The sequence below is a fragment of the Microcaecilia unicolor genome, chromosome 3 (genome assembly GCF_901765095.1).
Source record: "Microcaecilia unicolor chromosome 3, aMicUni1.1, whole genome shotgun sequence".
NCBI classification, from domain to species: domain Eukaryota; kingdom Metazoa; phylum Chordata; class Amphibia; order Gymnophiona; family Siphonopidae; genus Microcaecilia; species Microcaecilia unicolor.
This window is the reverse complement of record NC_044033.1, coordinates 442,873,087-442,891,816: the sequence shown is the minus strand read 5'-3', so window position 1 is coordinate 442,891,816 and position 18,730 is coordinate 442,873,087. Positions and strand designations below refer to the sequence as shown.

Sequence of the window (18,730 nt, the reverse complement as noted above, 5' to 3'; positions counted from 1 at the left end):
AGATACATGGGCTCAGTACTAGCTTCAATACTTTGGGGACTCCCAACCCCAGGCTTTGCAGCCTGCTTCTCTCAGTACTTTGGACACACAGTTCTTTACCAGTACTTGGGACACACAGTCCTGGACACACAGTCCTTCCTTTGAACACACAGTTCTTTACCAGTACTGGGGACACACAGTCCAACTCTAATGCTTTAGGGCCTTCTTACCCCAGGATTTTCAGCCTGCTTGTCTCCTTTGGACACCCAGTCCACCACAAGTCCATAAGGTTAGCCAGTATCTTTCAGGGGGATCTCTCCTCTGCTGCCAGCTCACTGCTCTTCCTTTCACCTCTCAGGTGGGATATAAAGTGGTTAATTAGCTACACAGGACCCAGCCCACAACCTCCTACACCTGTGGACATCCCAGGGCTCTCCCCGGTCCTAGCACCCTCCACTTCTTCTGCTACTAGCGCCCTGTAGTGGCCTACACCGTATAGGACACCCTCTTACTTATCACAGTATACACAAAAAGTAGCACATATGAGTTGTCTTGTTGGGCAGACTGGATGGACCATGCAGGTCTTTTTCTGCCGTCATCTACTATGTTACTATGTTATGAATAAAGCTTCTAAAATAAACACCATAATAAAACTCTGATTTTTAGAATGTAAAGAACCTTTAGAGAAAATGTAAGTGCAGTTTTACAATGGGGGTTTCCTATTTACACAAAATATTAGAAACTCATTATTAAATATAGCCACAGTATTTTCAGTTATATGCAAAAAAGTAAATATGGCTTTTGTTTGAAACACTTGAATTAATTAATGGAGCAAACGTTAATTTCTTTTAGCTCATTACACTGATACAACAATCCCACACTGTACAATGTTATATGACAGCATGGTATATCAGCATCTGCTTATAATGAATTGTGAAAAACGTTTAAATCAAGCATCGGAAATGATCACTAAACAACACCAGGGCAGATTTTGAAGCATTTCCATGGGTAGGACAAAAGCCCCTTTAAAACGTGCTCTCAGTGGGGAAAAGACAGTGTTCTGCCCATTCAATACCTGGCATGAATGGCATGCAGCTAAATCAGAGTACAGAACATTACTATGAGAAGACTCAGAACTTGTGTACTAAAATCTTATTTAATGCAGTAATCAAATAAGGAAAAAGTGACTTAAAGTTCTGATGTGCAGGACAAGAGTTTTTGCCTTGCAAACTGGGAGGCTGTTCTCAACCAGCTCTCCCTCCCTGTAAGAGAGAAGCTGGGAGGAGTTCAGCAACCCACTGAGGAATACGGCTTTATATACTTTTATACTGGTAAAATCTTGATAGCATTACAGTGATTTAAAAAAGGGTCAGGGGAGTTGAGACCACAAAAGTGCAGGAACACAAATTCCTATGAGAATAGCAGGAACAGTCTAGAGAGTAGGGTAAAAGAATGACACTTCCAAAAACACAAGGGAGTCAAAAGTTCTTCACACACAGTGTTTATTCTAAGAAATACACCTTGAAGACCCAGCCAGGAAATGTGTTTCAGCACCTAGCGCCTGCCTCAGGAGTTTAAAAACTGACCAAAACTGGGAATGTTTTCAGCCACTAACAGCTGAGGATATAATGCTGAAATGTTCCCGAGCCAACTGCTCCTTGCATCAATGCCCAAAACACCCACTCAAATCCATCCTTATGGAAGCAGTAAACTGGTTACTCAATGATCTCAATGAGCTGTTAAAAACTGTCTGTCTCCATCCTGATATGGGTAAAATTGTTCTTACTCCCCTACTGAAGGGATCTTGGCTAGATGTAATATCGCCTGCAAACTACCATCCAGTGGCAAGCATACTCCTTTTTACTAAAGCATTAGAAACTTATATTAGTAAACAGCTCTCTTTTTATCTGGAATAATGTTCTATTTTACACTGGTCACAATTTGGCTTCAGTTTGTCACATAGTACAGAAACATTACTGCTAGCTCTAACTACATATGTCAAACAACACCTATGCAAAGGCAACCAAATAATTCTTCTCCAATTCGATATATCTGTGGCATTCGATGTGGTTGACCACGCACTACTACTCGAATGCCTGGCTCAGACAGGAATAATGGGGACTGTGCTCAAATGGTTCCATTAATTCCTTTCAATTTGAAGCTATTCTGTCAAGCAAAACAACTAACTTTTCAACTACTGGTCTACTAACTGCAGGGTCCCGCAGGGATCTCCCCTTTCACTGATCCTATTCAACCTCTTTATGTCATCCCTTGCCTCAATACACCTGGGACTTAATGAACTACTATTATCCTATGTAGATGACATCCTGCTTCTCTTACCAGTAATAGCATCAAACAAAGATCCAACTCAGTCTGTAGCAAACGGTATGACTTCTGTTAGCACCTGGGCCCTGACCAATAAACTGAAACTGAATGTGCAAAAAAACAAGGTCCTGAGGTTCCGAAATCAGGGAGTTGAGGTCCCATCATCAAAGCTTTACAGTTGAATCAGAAACCAGAGTATTAGGGGTCTTGCTTGATTCTTCACTCACCTTCTCTTCCCAAATTAATCAGCTATGGAAGAAAACACTTAAAAATGAGGCAGCTACGTCTAGTAAGACCATTCTTTGACCAAAATGCCTTTGCATTACTAGTCCAAATGTTAGTCCTACCTCACTTGGATTACTGTAACATTCTATTTCTTGGTATTGTCAGTATCAGAAAAAACTGCAAATCATACAGAATACAGCTGCAAGACTAATACACAGATTGAATAGATATACTAGTGTTTCAACTCATCTAAACAAACTGCATTGGCTTCTCATAGCAGAAAGACAGGTTCAAAGCTGCTTGTTTTCAAACCTTAAAGGGCTTCACCTCTGAACGGCTGACTAAGACCGCTTTGCTATATCTGGTGCAGTCAAACAGACTGAAACAACAACTAATGCTAGCATTACCATTTCAAAAGACAATTCGAAATCAGAAGATTTTCAGTCAAAATATGGAACTCTCTACCTATTCCCATCAGAACTGTAAACAGCTACCTCAACTTCAGGAAGAGGCTAAAAAAAACCCTCTCTCTTCCCAAAGACTGCTTCATAATAATTCATCATGACTTCTAGTTCCAAGTATCAACCATTATTCTTCCTTTTAATGTTTTTAGTCTCATGCATTACACCTATGGTCTCTACTGTTTCACATATCTCACACTAACACTATCTGCTTTTGTCTCATCTAGAATGTAAACTGCACTGAACCCTGGAATGGGGATATTAGCAGTATACAAGAATTGAACTGAATTAAATATAGTAATAAAACAGTATAAAAAAATTTGTAAAATATAGAAATAAGTATTTTGGGGACCGCCATGAATGGAGAAGTAGACATTCCAAAAAGGATCTTATTCACTCAAAAGATATATAGGTAAATTAATCCTCAACCAATAAGAGATTCTTGAAAAATTCTATTTAGGAGGAAAAGACCTCATATAAACTGTGGCAATCACATGACAAAAATTGTGAACTGTTTCATCAAGATTCAGACGCTCACAGTTGAAACGATAATCATTGGTCAAAAAAAAACTCCTTACAGTGAAGGTTTTTGACCAATGATTATCATTTCAACAATGAACGTCAGTGAATCTTGATGAAACAGTCCATGATTTTTATCATGTGATTGCCACAGTTTATATGAGGTCTTTTCCTCCTAAATAGAATTTTTTTAAAGAATCTCTTATATTCACTGTTTTGGCTGAGAGGTAAAAAGTAATACAAAAATGTAAAGATTAGATATATAAGAAACCACAGGTAAAGGGATGATAACAATTTGATAAGACACAACTGTATCATGAAGGACAGTAAACTCTGAAAATTCATAAATACTACAAAGTGTATAAATGTACATATAAAATAATAGTGACTTTAAAATACATATGAGAAAAATGAAAGCTAGAAGATACAAATGAATCAATAATACTTTTAAAAGTATGGCTCTGATATTCAGACTGCAGGAGATAGCCAGGCTGTCTCCCACAGTCTACGCTGAACTTGGATATTCAATGACTGGCACTGAATATCCGGCTTAACTTTGGCCAGTTTCACCTTAACCAGCCAAGCTGATTTTCAGTGCTGGCCGGTTAAGTTTGAGCCAGCCAAAGTTATTCCACCTATTGTGGTGGCCAAATATGGCCGCCAAACGTAGCCGCTCCTCAATGAAAATCACAGGATAGCTGGTTATCTTTAAGCTGCTAACTGGTGATATTCAGAGCCACATAGCAAGTTCTCTGGTGCTGAATACCACCGGATAGCTGGTTAGATGCTGTTTAGGTAGTCATTTCCCTGTAAATATTGGGCAGTATATAAATATATATATATATATATATTGTAAGGAGTATGGTAAGGAGTCTGGAGAAAGAAAGGGGGTGGGGAGGAACCCCAGCTACCAAAAAGGGAAAGAAGACACGGTGGGGGTTCCGATCCTGCCCAAAAGGGACATAAGAGTAGAACACTACAAGTCCCAGAAAGCCCCAGGAGAGCACCTGGTAAGGGGGAGAAATAGGGTGCACCTCCCAGAGGCTCCAAAAGGGGGCCAACCAAAAAGGGAGAAAGCTGAAGCTCTACCCTGGTGGAAAAGGTGGTGGTGGAAAAAAGGGGCGGAGAAAGAACAACCCCAGAACCCGGTTAATGAGGGAAAAGGGAATCAGCTGGAGGGGGGAGGGGAGAGGAGAAAATGGACTGGGCTCCAGAGGAGAGGGGAGGAGAGGAGCCAGAGGCAATGGAACAAGGAGAGCCAGAGGAGGTCCCTGAGGAACCGATGGAGCTGTTGGCTCTGACTCAGTCAGAGCAGGAGGTATAGGGGGCTGTCCGGGTCAAGCGGGAGGAGGTCAGGAGAAAAGGCTGACCAAGAGGGTGGGACCCGGAGGCTTTGAGCCCGCGCAAAGCCTTGCTACTTTGTGATACTGTGTTTGAAAAGCCTGGCTACATTTAGGGCTGTGTTTGGAAAGGCCCTGCTGCAAGTGGAACTGTGTTTAAAAGCCTTGCTACTTTGTGATACTGTGTTTGAAAAGCCTGGCTACATTTAGGGCTGTGTTTGGAAAAGCCCTGCTGCAAGTGGAACTGTGTTTAAAAGCCTTGCTACTTTTTGAGACTGTGTTTGGAAAGCCTGGCTACATTTAGGGCTGTGTTTGGAAAAGCCCTGCTGCAAGTGGAACTGTGTTTAAAAGCCTTGCTACTTTTTGAGACTGTGTTTGGAAAGCCAGGCTACATTTAGGGCTGTGTTTGGAAAAGCCCTGCTGCAAGTGGAACTGTGTTTAAAGGCCTTGCTACTTTTTGAGACTGTGTTTGAAAAGCCAGGCTACATTTAGGGCTGTGTTTGGAAAGGCCCTGCTGCAAGTGGAACTGTGTTTAAAAGCCTTGCTACTTTGTGATACTGTGTTTGAAAAGCCTGGCTACATTTAGGGCTGTGTTTGGAAAAGCCCTGCTGCAAGGGGAACTGTGTTTAAAAGCCTTGCTACTTTTTGAGACTGTGTTTGAAAAGCCAGGCTACATTTAGGGCTGTGTTTGGAAAGGCCCTGCTGCAATTGGAACTGGGTGTAAAAGCCTTGCTGTAAATTGAAAGGTGCTGGAAACATCCTGTCTCCCCAGGGAGCCGGGTTTTGAGTTGAAAGATCCCTAAGGAAGTGGGACAACAGAGGAAAAGGGCTCTGAGCTGAGGACCAGCAGGGTCTTTTCTACAATATATATACACAAATCTATTTGAAGCAATTTTGTAAAAAGGGGGATGTATAAGTTTCTGAATTTAAAAACAGGTCTTATCAAAGCAAATATGTAAAAAAAGGGAGTGAGATGTAACGCAATGCTATTACACATGGCAAGGAACATTTCATGGTCCTATCAATTGATGAACAATACTGAAAAGACAGGGGTAAAAAACAACACTAAAAAAACATAATCAAAAGACATGGACTAATACCATAAATCCCATGTGTGGAGAATGTATGTGATGTTATGCAACAGAACTATTATATGGAAAGAGACATTTCATCATCCTAACAATTGATAACAAATATAAAAAACAGAAGTAAAAAACAGCACTAAAGAACATCATTAAAAGACATCAGTCAATAGAGACCTCAAGGGCTAATGCTATGAGCACCATGTGCGGGGAATAAGTGTGGCAGTGCCTGACGGCTTATTCAAATCAAAAGAGTGATCATGATGAAAAAACGATGGAGTTATGTGAGGGGAAAAATCTTTATACGCAAAATTTAATGGTCTTTGGGTATATAATTAGAGGTGTGACTGCCTAAAATACTGCATAACGAAGTGATATAAAAGCAAATATATTCCATGAAGGAACCACGGATGTGTACCTGAAAACAGCAAGGAATAAAATGGGGGACTAGGTAGAAAATGTACATGACCCCCGCCTATGAAGCAGTGGGTGAGGTGGCACCCTAAATTGACCCCCGAGAGTGCTTTAAAAGCAGGCGAAACCTGCTATCATGCACAACCAGAGTCAAAACACTATAAAGAAAAGAAGAGGGCTGGAAGTCCTGAGAGGAAAAGAGAAAAAAACTGGACCAGACAACCAGAGGGATCAGAACCCACCCTCCAGCTTGGAGTCTCCAAGGAAGGAGTCAGAGTGATGGAAGCCCTCATCCCCATGGACATACCACACAGCTATACCCTGGTCGCGGGATCCATACTCCCCACCTGTTTCAGGTGTGGGGGACGAGGTCATATAGCCTGAAACTGCCCAGATATAGCTGAAGATTCCATGGATGTGAATCTGGTAGCCACTCACTCACGACTGCAATTTTGAGGAAGCTTACCATCCAGGAAGTAGAAATTGCACACTACAAGCTGAGCTGGAAGGACACTCGTACCAAGTATTAATGGACTCCGGCAGTGTCAAGACCCTTGTCCGGAAAAAGATATTTAATCATCTACAATTGAATTATGAGCAAGCTGTGACCCTGGCATGTGTACATGGTGACCAGAGACCACCCCACCCGATAATGTCACAGGCCCTTTTAATATTATCATAGGTTCAACTTTCACAGTATTTTGTTAATATTTGTTTTTTATTTATTTGAAAAATGTATATGCCACCTAATTACCTAGGTGGTTTCCAAAATTAGATACACAATAACATTAAAACAGCACCTAATGTACAGACAATCACAATTCTATATTTAGACTCTAAGTACAAACTAAACTAAGCCAAATCAACATTGCATTTACCATGGTCTTATTAAAACCCCGCCACAAACAGCTGCGTTTTGAGAAGCTTCTTAAATTGAGTCACATTGCTACATAGGTGTAAGCATCCTGTGAGGGCATTCCACAACTGCGTGCCAGTGACAATGATGAAGAAATTCTAGTCTCTGCTTAATGCGCCTGCACTAATGAATGTAAAGGCAGCTGCATAGCATTTTTTGATCTCAAAGTTCTTTTTGGGTGATACACTTTTAAGACTTGTCGAAAGTAGAAAAGGGCAACAGCTTAAATAGTTTGATGGATAATTGTCAATACCTGTTATATGCCAAATAATGGAAATTCAATGGAGAACTGTCCAGTAAACTTTTTTGACTATTGGCAGTGATGGAAAATTGGATAGCTGTGGAAATAATCTCATTATACCTTCTTTTCTTTGGGTTTTTCAGTAACATTGTACCTCAAAAGCCATCAACAGGTCTGGTTTTCACAATGTGCACAATGAATATTCATAAGATACATTTGCATAGTTTTGGTCTGTGAATTAGGTTGATTTTTATATACCGGTTGTCCAGAAAACTGATTCTACTGATGATTCACAAGGACTCCAATTAACAATCAATATATTACTGCAATGGATTATATGCGGGATGTAAAATACAGCTTATGAAGTAATGCCAGACAGCCCAAAACACAGCTGCCTGGCTGATATTCGATAAAACACGATTCAACAGCGCTAAACCTCTCCGATTAAAACTGCACTGGCTCCCAATCAAGGAATGCATTACCTTCAAAATCTGCTCTTTGGTCCACAAGATTGTCTACGGTGATGCGCCAGGATATATGATTGACTTGATAGATCTTCCAACCAGAAATAGAACCAGAGCGTCACGTACTTATTTAAACCTCCACTATCCAAGCTGCATTGGACTCAGATATAAATCAACCTATGCATCCAATTTTTCTTACCTAAGTACACAAATTTGGAATGCACTACCAAAGAGCATGAAAGCGATTCATGACCATCAAAACTTCAGGCGATCATTAAAGACCTATCTGTTTTGCAAGGCCTACCCTACCGGCCCAACTTAAATGCCTCAACTCTGCAATGCATCAATACCTTACATCGCATTGGACATTATATATTCCTTTATTTCCTTGTCCCTTTTTATACCTGTTTACTCTAACCTTACCTAATCCTATTTTAAATTGTATTTGTTTAACATCTACCGGAATTGGTGATTGTCTTTACGGTATTATGTAAGCCACATTGAGCCTGCTAATGGGTGGGAAAATGTGGGATATAAATGTTATAAATAAATAAATATACTAAGGAGCCCTTTTACTAAACTGCGGTAAGCACTAATGCTTGCTTACTGCAGGTTAAAAAGCACTACCGCGGGACACACTCAGGCATCCCGTAGAAGTTTTTGAATTTGTGCATGCTTCTTCCCATGTGCTAAAAATTACTTTTTATTTTTTTTAGTGCTGGGGGTGTGCTTGAGGGTGGAGAGTAGATATATTCTGAACTAATTAGCACAGCTACATCGCCACATGCTAACTGATTAGCGTGTGGTTAGTGTGGGAGTCCTTACCACCTAGAAAATAGGAATAAGTAAGGGCTAATGGGAAAGGGGACTTTGTGGTTTTTGCAACTACATTCAAAGTGGTTTATATAGTATATACAGGTACTTATTTGTACCTGGGGCAATGGAGGGCTAAGTGAGTTGCCCAGAATCACAAGGAGCTGCAGTGGGAATCAAACCCAGTTCCCCAGGATCTAAGTCTGCTGCACTAACCACTGGGTTACTCCCCCACTTCATGCATTAATGGGGAAATTACTATGCAGCCATTAATAGCGAAAATGGAAAATGTGGCCATTTTATAACCATGTTAAAAAAGCAGCCACTTTTTTTTTAGCATAGCTTAGTCAAAAGGGCCCCCTAAATGATGTATATATACTTGTCAGCTGGAGCTTTGAGATTTCTACATAATTACAATTTATATTTTCTCTGAATGTATCTGAAAAATAAATCATAGAAAGTTGTCACAGTACTCTGCATGTAAAAGGTATTATATTAGTGTGAACATTTTGTATGCAGCTATAATTTTGCTATTGAAGTTTTGCAATTTAAAAAAAATGTCTTTTTCTTCTAAATTTTAGGTTGATGACAATGGTATCCTTCAGGTATCTGGTAGTGAATGGGCAATTTTCAGACTGGGCCATCCTGGTGTAATAACTCACATAGAAATTGACACCAACCATTTTAAAGGTATACTGTAAGAGCTCTTGTCATTCTATAAGGTAAATATGTTCCATTCAGAATGCAGTCATTTAATTGATTTCTCACTGTCCCAGATCTCTACACAACCAGCAAAAATTGAATATAATCTCACAACACAATAAAACAGCAAGAAAAATGAAACAATACCTCACCCTCCCTTCTATCCTCCCCCCCCAAAAAAACCTCCCAGAAAACCCTAAAGATTAAGAAGCCTACTACAAGCTAAAGATGTCAACGTAGTCCAAAAAGGTTCCCAAATAAAGCTAAAATGCTGACCAGGGCGGGAGTCTAAATTAAGGATTTCACAACGCTCCACTGCAGCTTGCATGATGTATACTTCTGTCTTGCCTCTGCAACAGAAGTAACCTGAAAGAGTAAATCTTTACTCTCCAGGCAAGAAAAACTCTGGCTACTAAAAAGTATTAGACATAACAAATGTTTATTCAAATTGTCAAAGAAGCCAATCAGTAATTATTAAAATAGTAACAAATAAACTCCCAATACAGTATAATATGTAGCAAATAAAAACAGAGTTTTTCCTGGGAGCTATCAATATGTTCACCTGCTAGTGTAGGCACATTGAGGCTCGCCATCCTCAGTTCTGTTGACTCTTAAATACTTTTTTCTTCCTTTCTTCATTATCTTAATTATAATTACCTTTCCTACCTAATGAATATGCATCTTTCCAGAATATTCTGTTTCCTGTTATTATATTGGCAGTTAGGGCCTCTCATGCATATAAGCATAAGTTTTCATTTGATAAAGGGTATGTTACCAAGTTACTACCCCCACCCTCGTGCTAGGGCTATAGTTTTGCCCACACCCACTCACTTCTCCTGATTGTTTATCTGGATACAGCAGGTGTCCTTAGTCATAGCAGTCTCTGGTTCAGTTGCTGACCAGCAACTTATCACAAGTTAGCACAGGCCAAAATGTCAAACCACAAATTTCTACAGTCTTAGAAAGTAGTTACTAGAAAAATGCTGTTTTACAATTCTAGGTCTCCTCCCAGCTCAAGAACAGCAAAACAGCTTATAATAAAAACTAGAAATATGTATGGTTTGCACCTTTTCATGGCCTTTATGCTCTACAATGATCATCAAGGACTGCCAGTGAGCTAAAACAGGAGCCTCATCCAGGAGCTAACACTGGAGAATGCATTTTCCCCCAATCAATACAGCGTGTTTCACAAAACGTATAAATACTTTAGGCACGGGGTGTACAAGATCAAAGGATATTAAAAGGGCTGGAGGTCTTGGTGTCCATCTTGACTTCCAGATCTTGGAAACGTGTGCTCCTATATTCTCCTAAAAGCAGTGGCGTAGCGGGGGCGGCTGCCACCCGGGGCGGATTGCCCCTGCACCCCCCCCCCCCGGGTGCAGACCAACATGACACCCCCCCACCCACCGGCATAGCCACCCCAACACAGTCCCCACCTGCCTACGAGCTCCATCCATCTGCAGCGCTGCTGTAAAGAAGAAATCGCTTCGTCGGCCCTTCCCTCACTCACTGTATCCCGCCCTCTGATGTAACTTCCTATTTCCTCAAGGGCGGGACACAGTGAGTGAGGGAAGGGCCGACGAAGCAATTTCTTCTTTACAGCAACGCTGCAGATGGATGGAGCTCGTAGGCAGGTGGGGACCGTGTTGGGGGGGGAGGCGCTGCGCCGGGGGTGGTGGTGGACGGATGCACCCCCCCACCCGGGGCGGACCGCCCCCACCACCCCGCCCTTGCTACGCCACTGCCTAAATGTGTTGTATCTCGGGGCAAGACCAAAACATATGGCCAAGAGTTGCCACAGGTTGAAGGCATTTACAATAAGATGCAGAAGCACCAAAAGTTGCTTTATAAGCTCTATGGGGTGAAATATATAACTGCATCACCAATTTGTATTGCAATTCCCAAAGCTGGACATTGGTTGTGAGGACTTGATAAAGATTAAGGCTCTTCTGAAGCTGTTCTGCTGGAATAGGAGTCAAAAGTTCTGAAGATCATTTCTGAGCCAAGATGGAAAAGTAAAAATTTGTGATGAAAACAGAGAGGTGTTTGCAATTGAGTCTCCAAGCTAAGGGCTTCCAACAGGGCTGGTGCTAGGGTTTCTGGCACCCTCCTGCAGCCTATTAGTCAACGTCCCCTACCCATCCAGGGGTGGGATCACTATGGCTCTGCCCCTACAGTAGCCAGACCCCTTTTACCAGCCATGGCGCATATAAACAGTAATCATTGAAAATATTACAGCAGTATAGGAGAAGAAAAATAACTTGTTTTTATTCATTATAAATAATTTCTGTAAGCTGTTACAGCTCTAGTATACCCAAAGTAACACAAACCAAATTACCATACAGACTCTGCATGCAGCGCAATACCAGAAAAACAGAAAGAAACACATTGCTATACATTGCAAAATAAGACAGCAGATGTAAATTCTCAAATTGGACATATTCCAAATACTAAAATGAAAATAAAATGAATTTTTTATACATTTGTTGTCTGGTTGATGCAGGAATTACCACTATTGTTAGCAGAATCTATGGTACTTCAGGAGTCAAACACCACACACCAGAATGAGAGAGAAGTCTTCTTTATTTGCCAGCAAACAAAGTAGGACATCAGCGCTAGCCCTCTCCTTCTCTTCAACTCTCTGTGTCTTGTCTCTCTGTGTCCTGCATCTCCTGTCTGTCCTATAAGCTGCTTCTGTTCTCATTTATATATGGTCCTAAACCCCTCTAGCCCCCCTTTCTCACCAGATGGTAAGGAATAGATTGATTACCCTGTCTTGAACTAATTATCTCTACACATTTACTCAAAATATCAGTTACATAGGTTTCAGATATTTCCTAAACTGACCTACGACCTGGGGCCTCTCAAACTAGACAATGTGGCACCTATCTCCTGCATTTTATTATTATTAAATTCTCAGATTCTCAGTTAACTTCATAACTTAAACTCCTCGGGGCATTCATTAAGGGGCTAGTCTTGCTTAATGGCACACAGACATGGTATGTTATTACTTTCAGGAGGCCAGTCCTACACTTAGCTATAACCAATCAAGGAAAAGAGTTGACTTTTCCTGACCTCTTTCACCTTTAGCTTCATACACAGAACTAGCTAGGACTGTGGATAATTCAAACCAGATGATGACCTCTTAAACTGTAGAAAATCTCACTTGATAGTCAGACACTGAATTGAAAAGATATTTTACATAGAGAAATATAACTTATTAAGTAAACAGAATAAAACATATTTTAAAATAAGCAGAAATCAGAATTCCTTATAAGACAGAATCTAAATTATCAAGAAATTATTTAAATCTAAACTATCTCCTTCTCTCTAAACAGCATTTAGCCTAATCTTTTAAAACTGCCTGCTTGCTGATCCCCTCGAGACTGTCCAGTATGCCTTGCTTAGAATGGCATCCAGATGTGGTTTATTATTATGCCTATGAACTAGCCTTAACAATCCATCACTCAAAAAGGACAAAGAAAGTTTTATTTCTCGCTGACCTTTCTAACCTCTAGTCTAGCAAAAGCTAGACATTTGAGTAATTAAAACCAGATGGCATTCTACCACTTACAGGACTGACCCAAAATTAAACAGAATTAGCAAATTAATATGATTTCTCTGTCCAGGCTGCCTCATGGTGATCATGTTGGTACCATTCTCTGATTCTGCTGCTATCTGTTCCCTTAACTCCGTTTCCAGGGCTTCCTTTTCATTTATTTCTTTACTTCCCTCCTTTCTTCTTCATTTATTGCCCTACATTCATAGGTAAAAGCTGGGTCCTCCACGGACTTGACTGGAGGAGGTATAGAGTGGATCCAGCTTTTGCCTATTTTCTCCATCCATGTGCAGTTTTTCTCCTCTTTTCCCTTTCCCTCATCTCCATCAGTATGCATCTCCTTCCTCTTTCTTCCCTCCCCTCCATCCACATGCATCTCCTTCCTGTCTCTTCCCTCTCCTCCAACCATGTCCAGCATTTTTCCTTTCCCCCCTTCATCCATGTCCAGCATTTCTCCTCTCTCCCCTCCATCCATGTACATCTACTTCCTCTGTCTTCCCTCCCCTCCAGCCATGTCCAGCATTTCTCCTCTCTCCCTTCCCCTCCATCCATGTGCATCTCCTTCCTCTGTCTTTCCTTCCCTCCAACATTTCTCCTCTCTTCCCTGCCCTCCACTCCATGTACAGCATTTCTCCTCTCTTCCCTCCTCTCCATCCATATGCATCTCCTTCCTCTCTTCCCTCTCCTCCATCCATGTCCAGAATTTCTCCTGCCCTCCCCTCAATCCATCCATGTCCAGCAACTCTCCTCTCTCCCCTCCCATCCATGTCCAGCGATTCTCCTCTGCCCTCCCCTCCCATCCAATCCATGTCCAGTGATTCTCCTTTGCCCCCTGTCCTGGGCTCCCATCCATGTCCAGCGATTCTTCTCTGCCCTCCCCTCCAATCCATGTCCAGTGACTCGCCCCAGCCCCCACCTGCCCCCCTTTTCAGTCCCCGAGTTCCAGTTTCAACCCCAGCCCCACCTGCCCACCCTCTTTTCCCACAACATCCCCCTTTTCATTCCTGCCATCCTGCGTTTAAATCTTTTATTTTACTTCAAGTCACAGAGGTGGCGGTGGCAGTGAAAGCAGCATGCTCGCCTCCAGCCTTCCCTTTCCTCTCAGTGTCCCACCTTCTTCTGATGTAATTTCCTGTTTCCGTGAGGGCGGGACACTGAGAGCAAAAGGAAGGCTGGAGGCAAGCCTGCTGCTTTCACTGCCGCCACCACCTCTGCAACTTGAGGTAAAATAAAAGATTTAAACACAGGACAGCAGGAAGAAAAGGAGGGCTGTCGGGAAGCTGAGGGCGAGCAGGTGAGAACAGAGAGCTGCCTGCAGCTGGGGCTGGAACTGTGAGCCACCCGGCGGTGGTAAACAAGGCTTGTGGTGCCCTCCAGAGGTTGGCGCCCCTCTGCCATGCTTACCGGGTTGCGCCGGCTCTGGCTTCCAAGAGAGTTTTATGGACTTCTAGAGTCAAAGACGCATCAGGCAGGGATGAACATAATGTTTCAAAGTACATAAATACATAAGTATTGCCATACTGGGACAGACCAAAAGTCCATCAAGCCCAGCATCCTGTTTCCAACAGTGGCCGATCCAGGTCACAAGTACCTGGTGGGGGTCACATGATGCCATTTGGCTAAGAGGATGCTCGTCTGCCCCGCTCCGCTTCACCAGTGTATGATCTGTAATTTTACCAACCCCCCTTAATCCTCTCCCGGGACATTGATTTCGATTGGGGGGCTGCGCTTGATACCAGAGTAATTTTTAAGGAGACTGGATCATTTAACTCGGCTCACGGGCATGCTGGTGAAAACATCACAGCCTACCAGAGACCGTGTGTAGCCTGCGAGCCCCAAGTTGGCAGTGCAGCAAACCTCTACCGCAGTGGATATTTTACAAGAAGAGGTGATTAAGGAACTCACCAAACAGCTCACAACAGTGCTTGATGATCGCCTCTCTAAGTTGCAAGCCTCGGTCGACGACATTAAAGAAAATTTGAAGTGGCAAGCAATGTTGGATTATTTGTAGTAAATAATTAGCAGATTTTATACACACAGCTTCAGCTTTAGAAATGTTAATTTCTTTTCTTCATCTCTCTCACATACACCCCAGAATAATTCACTGCTGAGTCACTTTAAAGTTGAAGTAACAAAACATCTGTTTACTCACAGTTTGTAGTTAGATTTATATTCAGACAGGCTTATATAAACATAATACTATACATTTGGATTATCAGCTCTTTCCATGTGCTTAGATGGTAATGGATGCTCACACCATAGATCCTCAGCTTAGGAGAGACCATGAGCTCCATGTGCTGTGCCTAACCCCCACAGGAAGTTGCATGGCTGTGACCTCTCTAGGTAATTCACATCAGAGGTCACAGAGTAATCACAGAGAAAAAAATTGGTGACAGACAATGCATGTAAAATACAATACATTATTCCAACAAACCCCTTCTCATGCATAACTGTCATGCAATTATTAATTCATACAAAGTCCAAGCTTTATTCGCAGATTCTCAAAACGTTCTCTGGGTAATGGTTTGGTATGATGTCAGCTGTCATCTCACTGGTGTGACAATAGTGTAGACTGATGACCCCTTCTTTCGCCAGCTCTCGCACGTTGTGATATTTCGTTGCGATGTGCTTGGTGCGTGACTGAACCTTGTCATTCTGTGACAGTCTGATGCAGCTCTGATTATCTTCCATTATCTGGATTGGTCTCTGTTCAGCTATTCCAAAATCCAGCAAAAGTTTTTCAATCCACATCAGTTCTCTGCATGCTTCTGATACAGCCACATATTCAGCTTCTGTAGAAGACAGACTCACAATACTTTGTTTATGACTGGCCCAAGAAATTTGTACATTTCCATACATAAACACATATCCACTTGTGGATTTATAATCAGAATGATCCCCTGCCCAATCTGAATCACAGTAACATATTAGTTTTGGATTACTATTGGCTGAAATCTTTAATTTACAATCAATGGTACCTTTTAAATACCTTACCATCCTTTTAACTGCAGTCCAATCTGATTTGGTAGGTGAGCTGACCCTTCTGCTCAAAATTCCTACTGCATTTGCTATATCAGCCCTGTATGTGGTAGTCAGATATAAAAGCTTACCTATGGCTGATCTATATTGGATGTTATCTGGTAAAGGTTCTCTTACTGTTTCATCCTTCAGAAAATCAGTGATCATGGGAGTGCTTACAACTTGGGCATCTTGCATACCTAAACTTTCAATAAGCTCATTTATTTTCTGCTTCTGGCTTAGAAGATAAGAACCATCATTTTGTTTCTCAATTTCTATACCAAGATAGTATGACACATTACCAAGTTCTTTTATCTCAACATTCAGGTTTAAATATTTTACAATGTCCTTGTACTCTTGCTCACTTTCGCTTGCAATGAGCAGATCATCAACAAAAGCTAAAATGTATGCATATTGTCCATTTCTGCACCTAGTGTACAAGCATTTATCTGCTTCACCTTGCTTAAATCCTAAATTTGTCAATATTTCATGCAATTTGTCATTCCAACATTTTGCACTTTGCTTTAATCCATAAAGACCTTTGTTTAATTTACACACTAGCTGTCTTTGTTTTGTATTTATGAAACCTGTTGGCTGTTCCATGTACAAGTCTTCAGTTATATCTCCATGAAGAAATGCTGTTTTCACATCAATGTGGTTGACTTGCATGCCTTTTGAGACTGCAATGCTCAGAAGTGTTCTAATTGTCGTGTGTTTCACTACAGGTGCAAACACTTCATCAAATCTTCTCCATATTTTTGAAGATATCCCTTTGCGACTAATCTGGCTTTATACCTTTCCACTTTTCCTTGTGCATTCCTTTTTAACTTGAATACCCATTTGCATCCTATAGCTTTCTTGCCAGGAGGTAATTTTGTAAGAATCCAAGTATTATTTTTATCCAATGCATCAATTTCTTCTTGTGCAGCTTTACGCCATTCAGCAGCTTCTTCTGCTGGCATTTTCTCAATCTCATCCCATGTTAAGGGCTCTTGAGCTTCTGCTGACTTTGTTAGGTAAGACAGTCTTGGGGGTGGAACACCTTTGTTTTCCCTGGATGAGCGTCTGACAACAGGTTGGTCCGACCTTTCCGCATCCTCTAAATCTGAGAGTCCTTCTCCAATTGATTCCCCTTCTCCAACTGTACTGTCTCCTGCAATGATCCTTTCTGTGTCTGCTTCCTCTGCCTGTTCCTCGTTAGATACAGATGAGTTGCTTTCAGACATCTGCCTTGGTATGGCATTTATATACACTGGCATGTCTATTATGGTTCTAGTTTCATATTCTGGATGATAAGGCTCATCTGGGATAATCCAGCCTTTATCAACCCTTTTGTTTTCATCAAAATATGTAACATGTCTTATGCCAACAATGCCAGTTTTTAGATTCAAAATTCTATATCCTTTGTGTCCTGGAGCATAGCCAACTAAAATGCCCCTTTCTGTTGTGGAATCCAGCTTATGCCTTCTTTGCTTTGGTACATGAGCATATGCTGTACTTCCAAATGTTCTTATGTGTGACAGGTTTGGCTTCCTACCATGCCATGTCTCATGTGGTGTGCGCTCAGCGCCTTTAGTTGGCATTCTGTTTTGTAGGTACACTGCTGTGAGAATGGCTTCCCCCCATAGTCTTTTAGGGAGATTGCTATCTGACAGCATACACCTGGTCATTTCCACAAGTGACCTAAATTTTCTCTCTGCAACAGAATTTTGCTCTGGTGTATAAGCTACTGTTGTGATATGCTGAATGCCTTCTTGTTCTAGAAATGTGCGCATGCTTTGTGAAGTGAACTCACCACCATTGTCGGTCTGAAGAACCTTTGGTTTTCTTTCAAATTTATTGCTCACCATGGCTACATATTTCTTCAGCATGTCTGTGACTTGACTTTTTTCTTTCAGCAAATAGGCCACACAGTATCTAGAAAAATCATCCAAGAATATTAGCACAAATCTGTTATTTTCCAATGATGGGATATTAAACGGTCCACATAAGTCACTGTGTATTAAGTCCAGTACTTTATTACTCCTATTTCCTGTGTATGCAGGAAATGAGGGTCTCACACCTTTTTGAGTAACACAGTCTATGCATTTCTCCATTTTACCAGCATCTGCACTTATCTGAATGCCTGTGGCAAGTTGCTTACTGTAAAGATCCTGGATCACCTTAAAATCACGATGTCCCAGGCGGCGGTGCCAGATTTCCAGACTACATTTACCATCATTCTTCCTTACTTGCGCCAGATGTGAGGCTTCACCTGAAATGCTCAGTTTATAAACATCATTATGCATAAAAGCTTCAGCATACACTTCATCATTTTTAGAGATTGTGCACTTACTGTTTTCAAAATGAATCGCAAATCCCTTCTTATCTAATGTAGATACACTAAGCATATTGCAAACTGCTTGGGGAATATACAAGACATCACTTACAGGAATTTCTTTAACTTCATTAGACACTTTGCATTTTAAGAATCCAATGCCTTTTGCTTGGATCTGAGTAGTCCCTGCGTTTGCAGTATGAAGAATTCCTTCTTCTGGACTCACTTCCTGAAAGAAATCCTTACAATTGGTTAAATGGCATGTGCTCCCCGAATCCAAAATCCAAGTACTTTCATTTGAATTATTATTTACCATAGTCAAAGATTTTTCTACCATTAGAAAGCTCTTATGTTT

General features: G+C 41.4%; 1 protein-coding gene across 3 annotated transcripts in view; it reads left to right on the top strand.

The window, feature by feature from the left end:
• ALLC (allantoicase) overlaps positions 1-18,730 on the top strand; it is a 100,579-nt gene that overhangs the window by 53,420 nt on the left and 28,429 nt on the right. For all 3 annotated transcript variants that reach the window (XM_030198907.1, XM_030198908.1, XM_030198906.1), the window contains one exon: positions 9,361-9,469. In XM_030198907.1, coding sequence (XP_030054767.1) covers positions 9,361-9,469 — 109 coding nt within the window. The remainder of the gene's footprint in view (positions 1-9,360; positions 9,470-18,730) is intronic.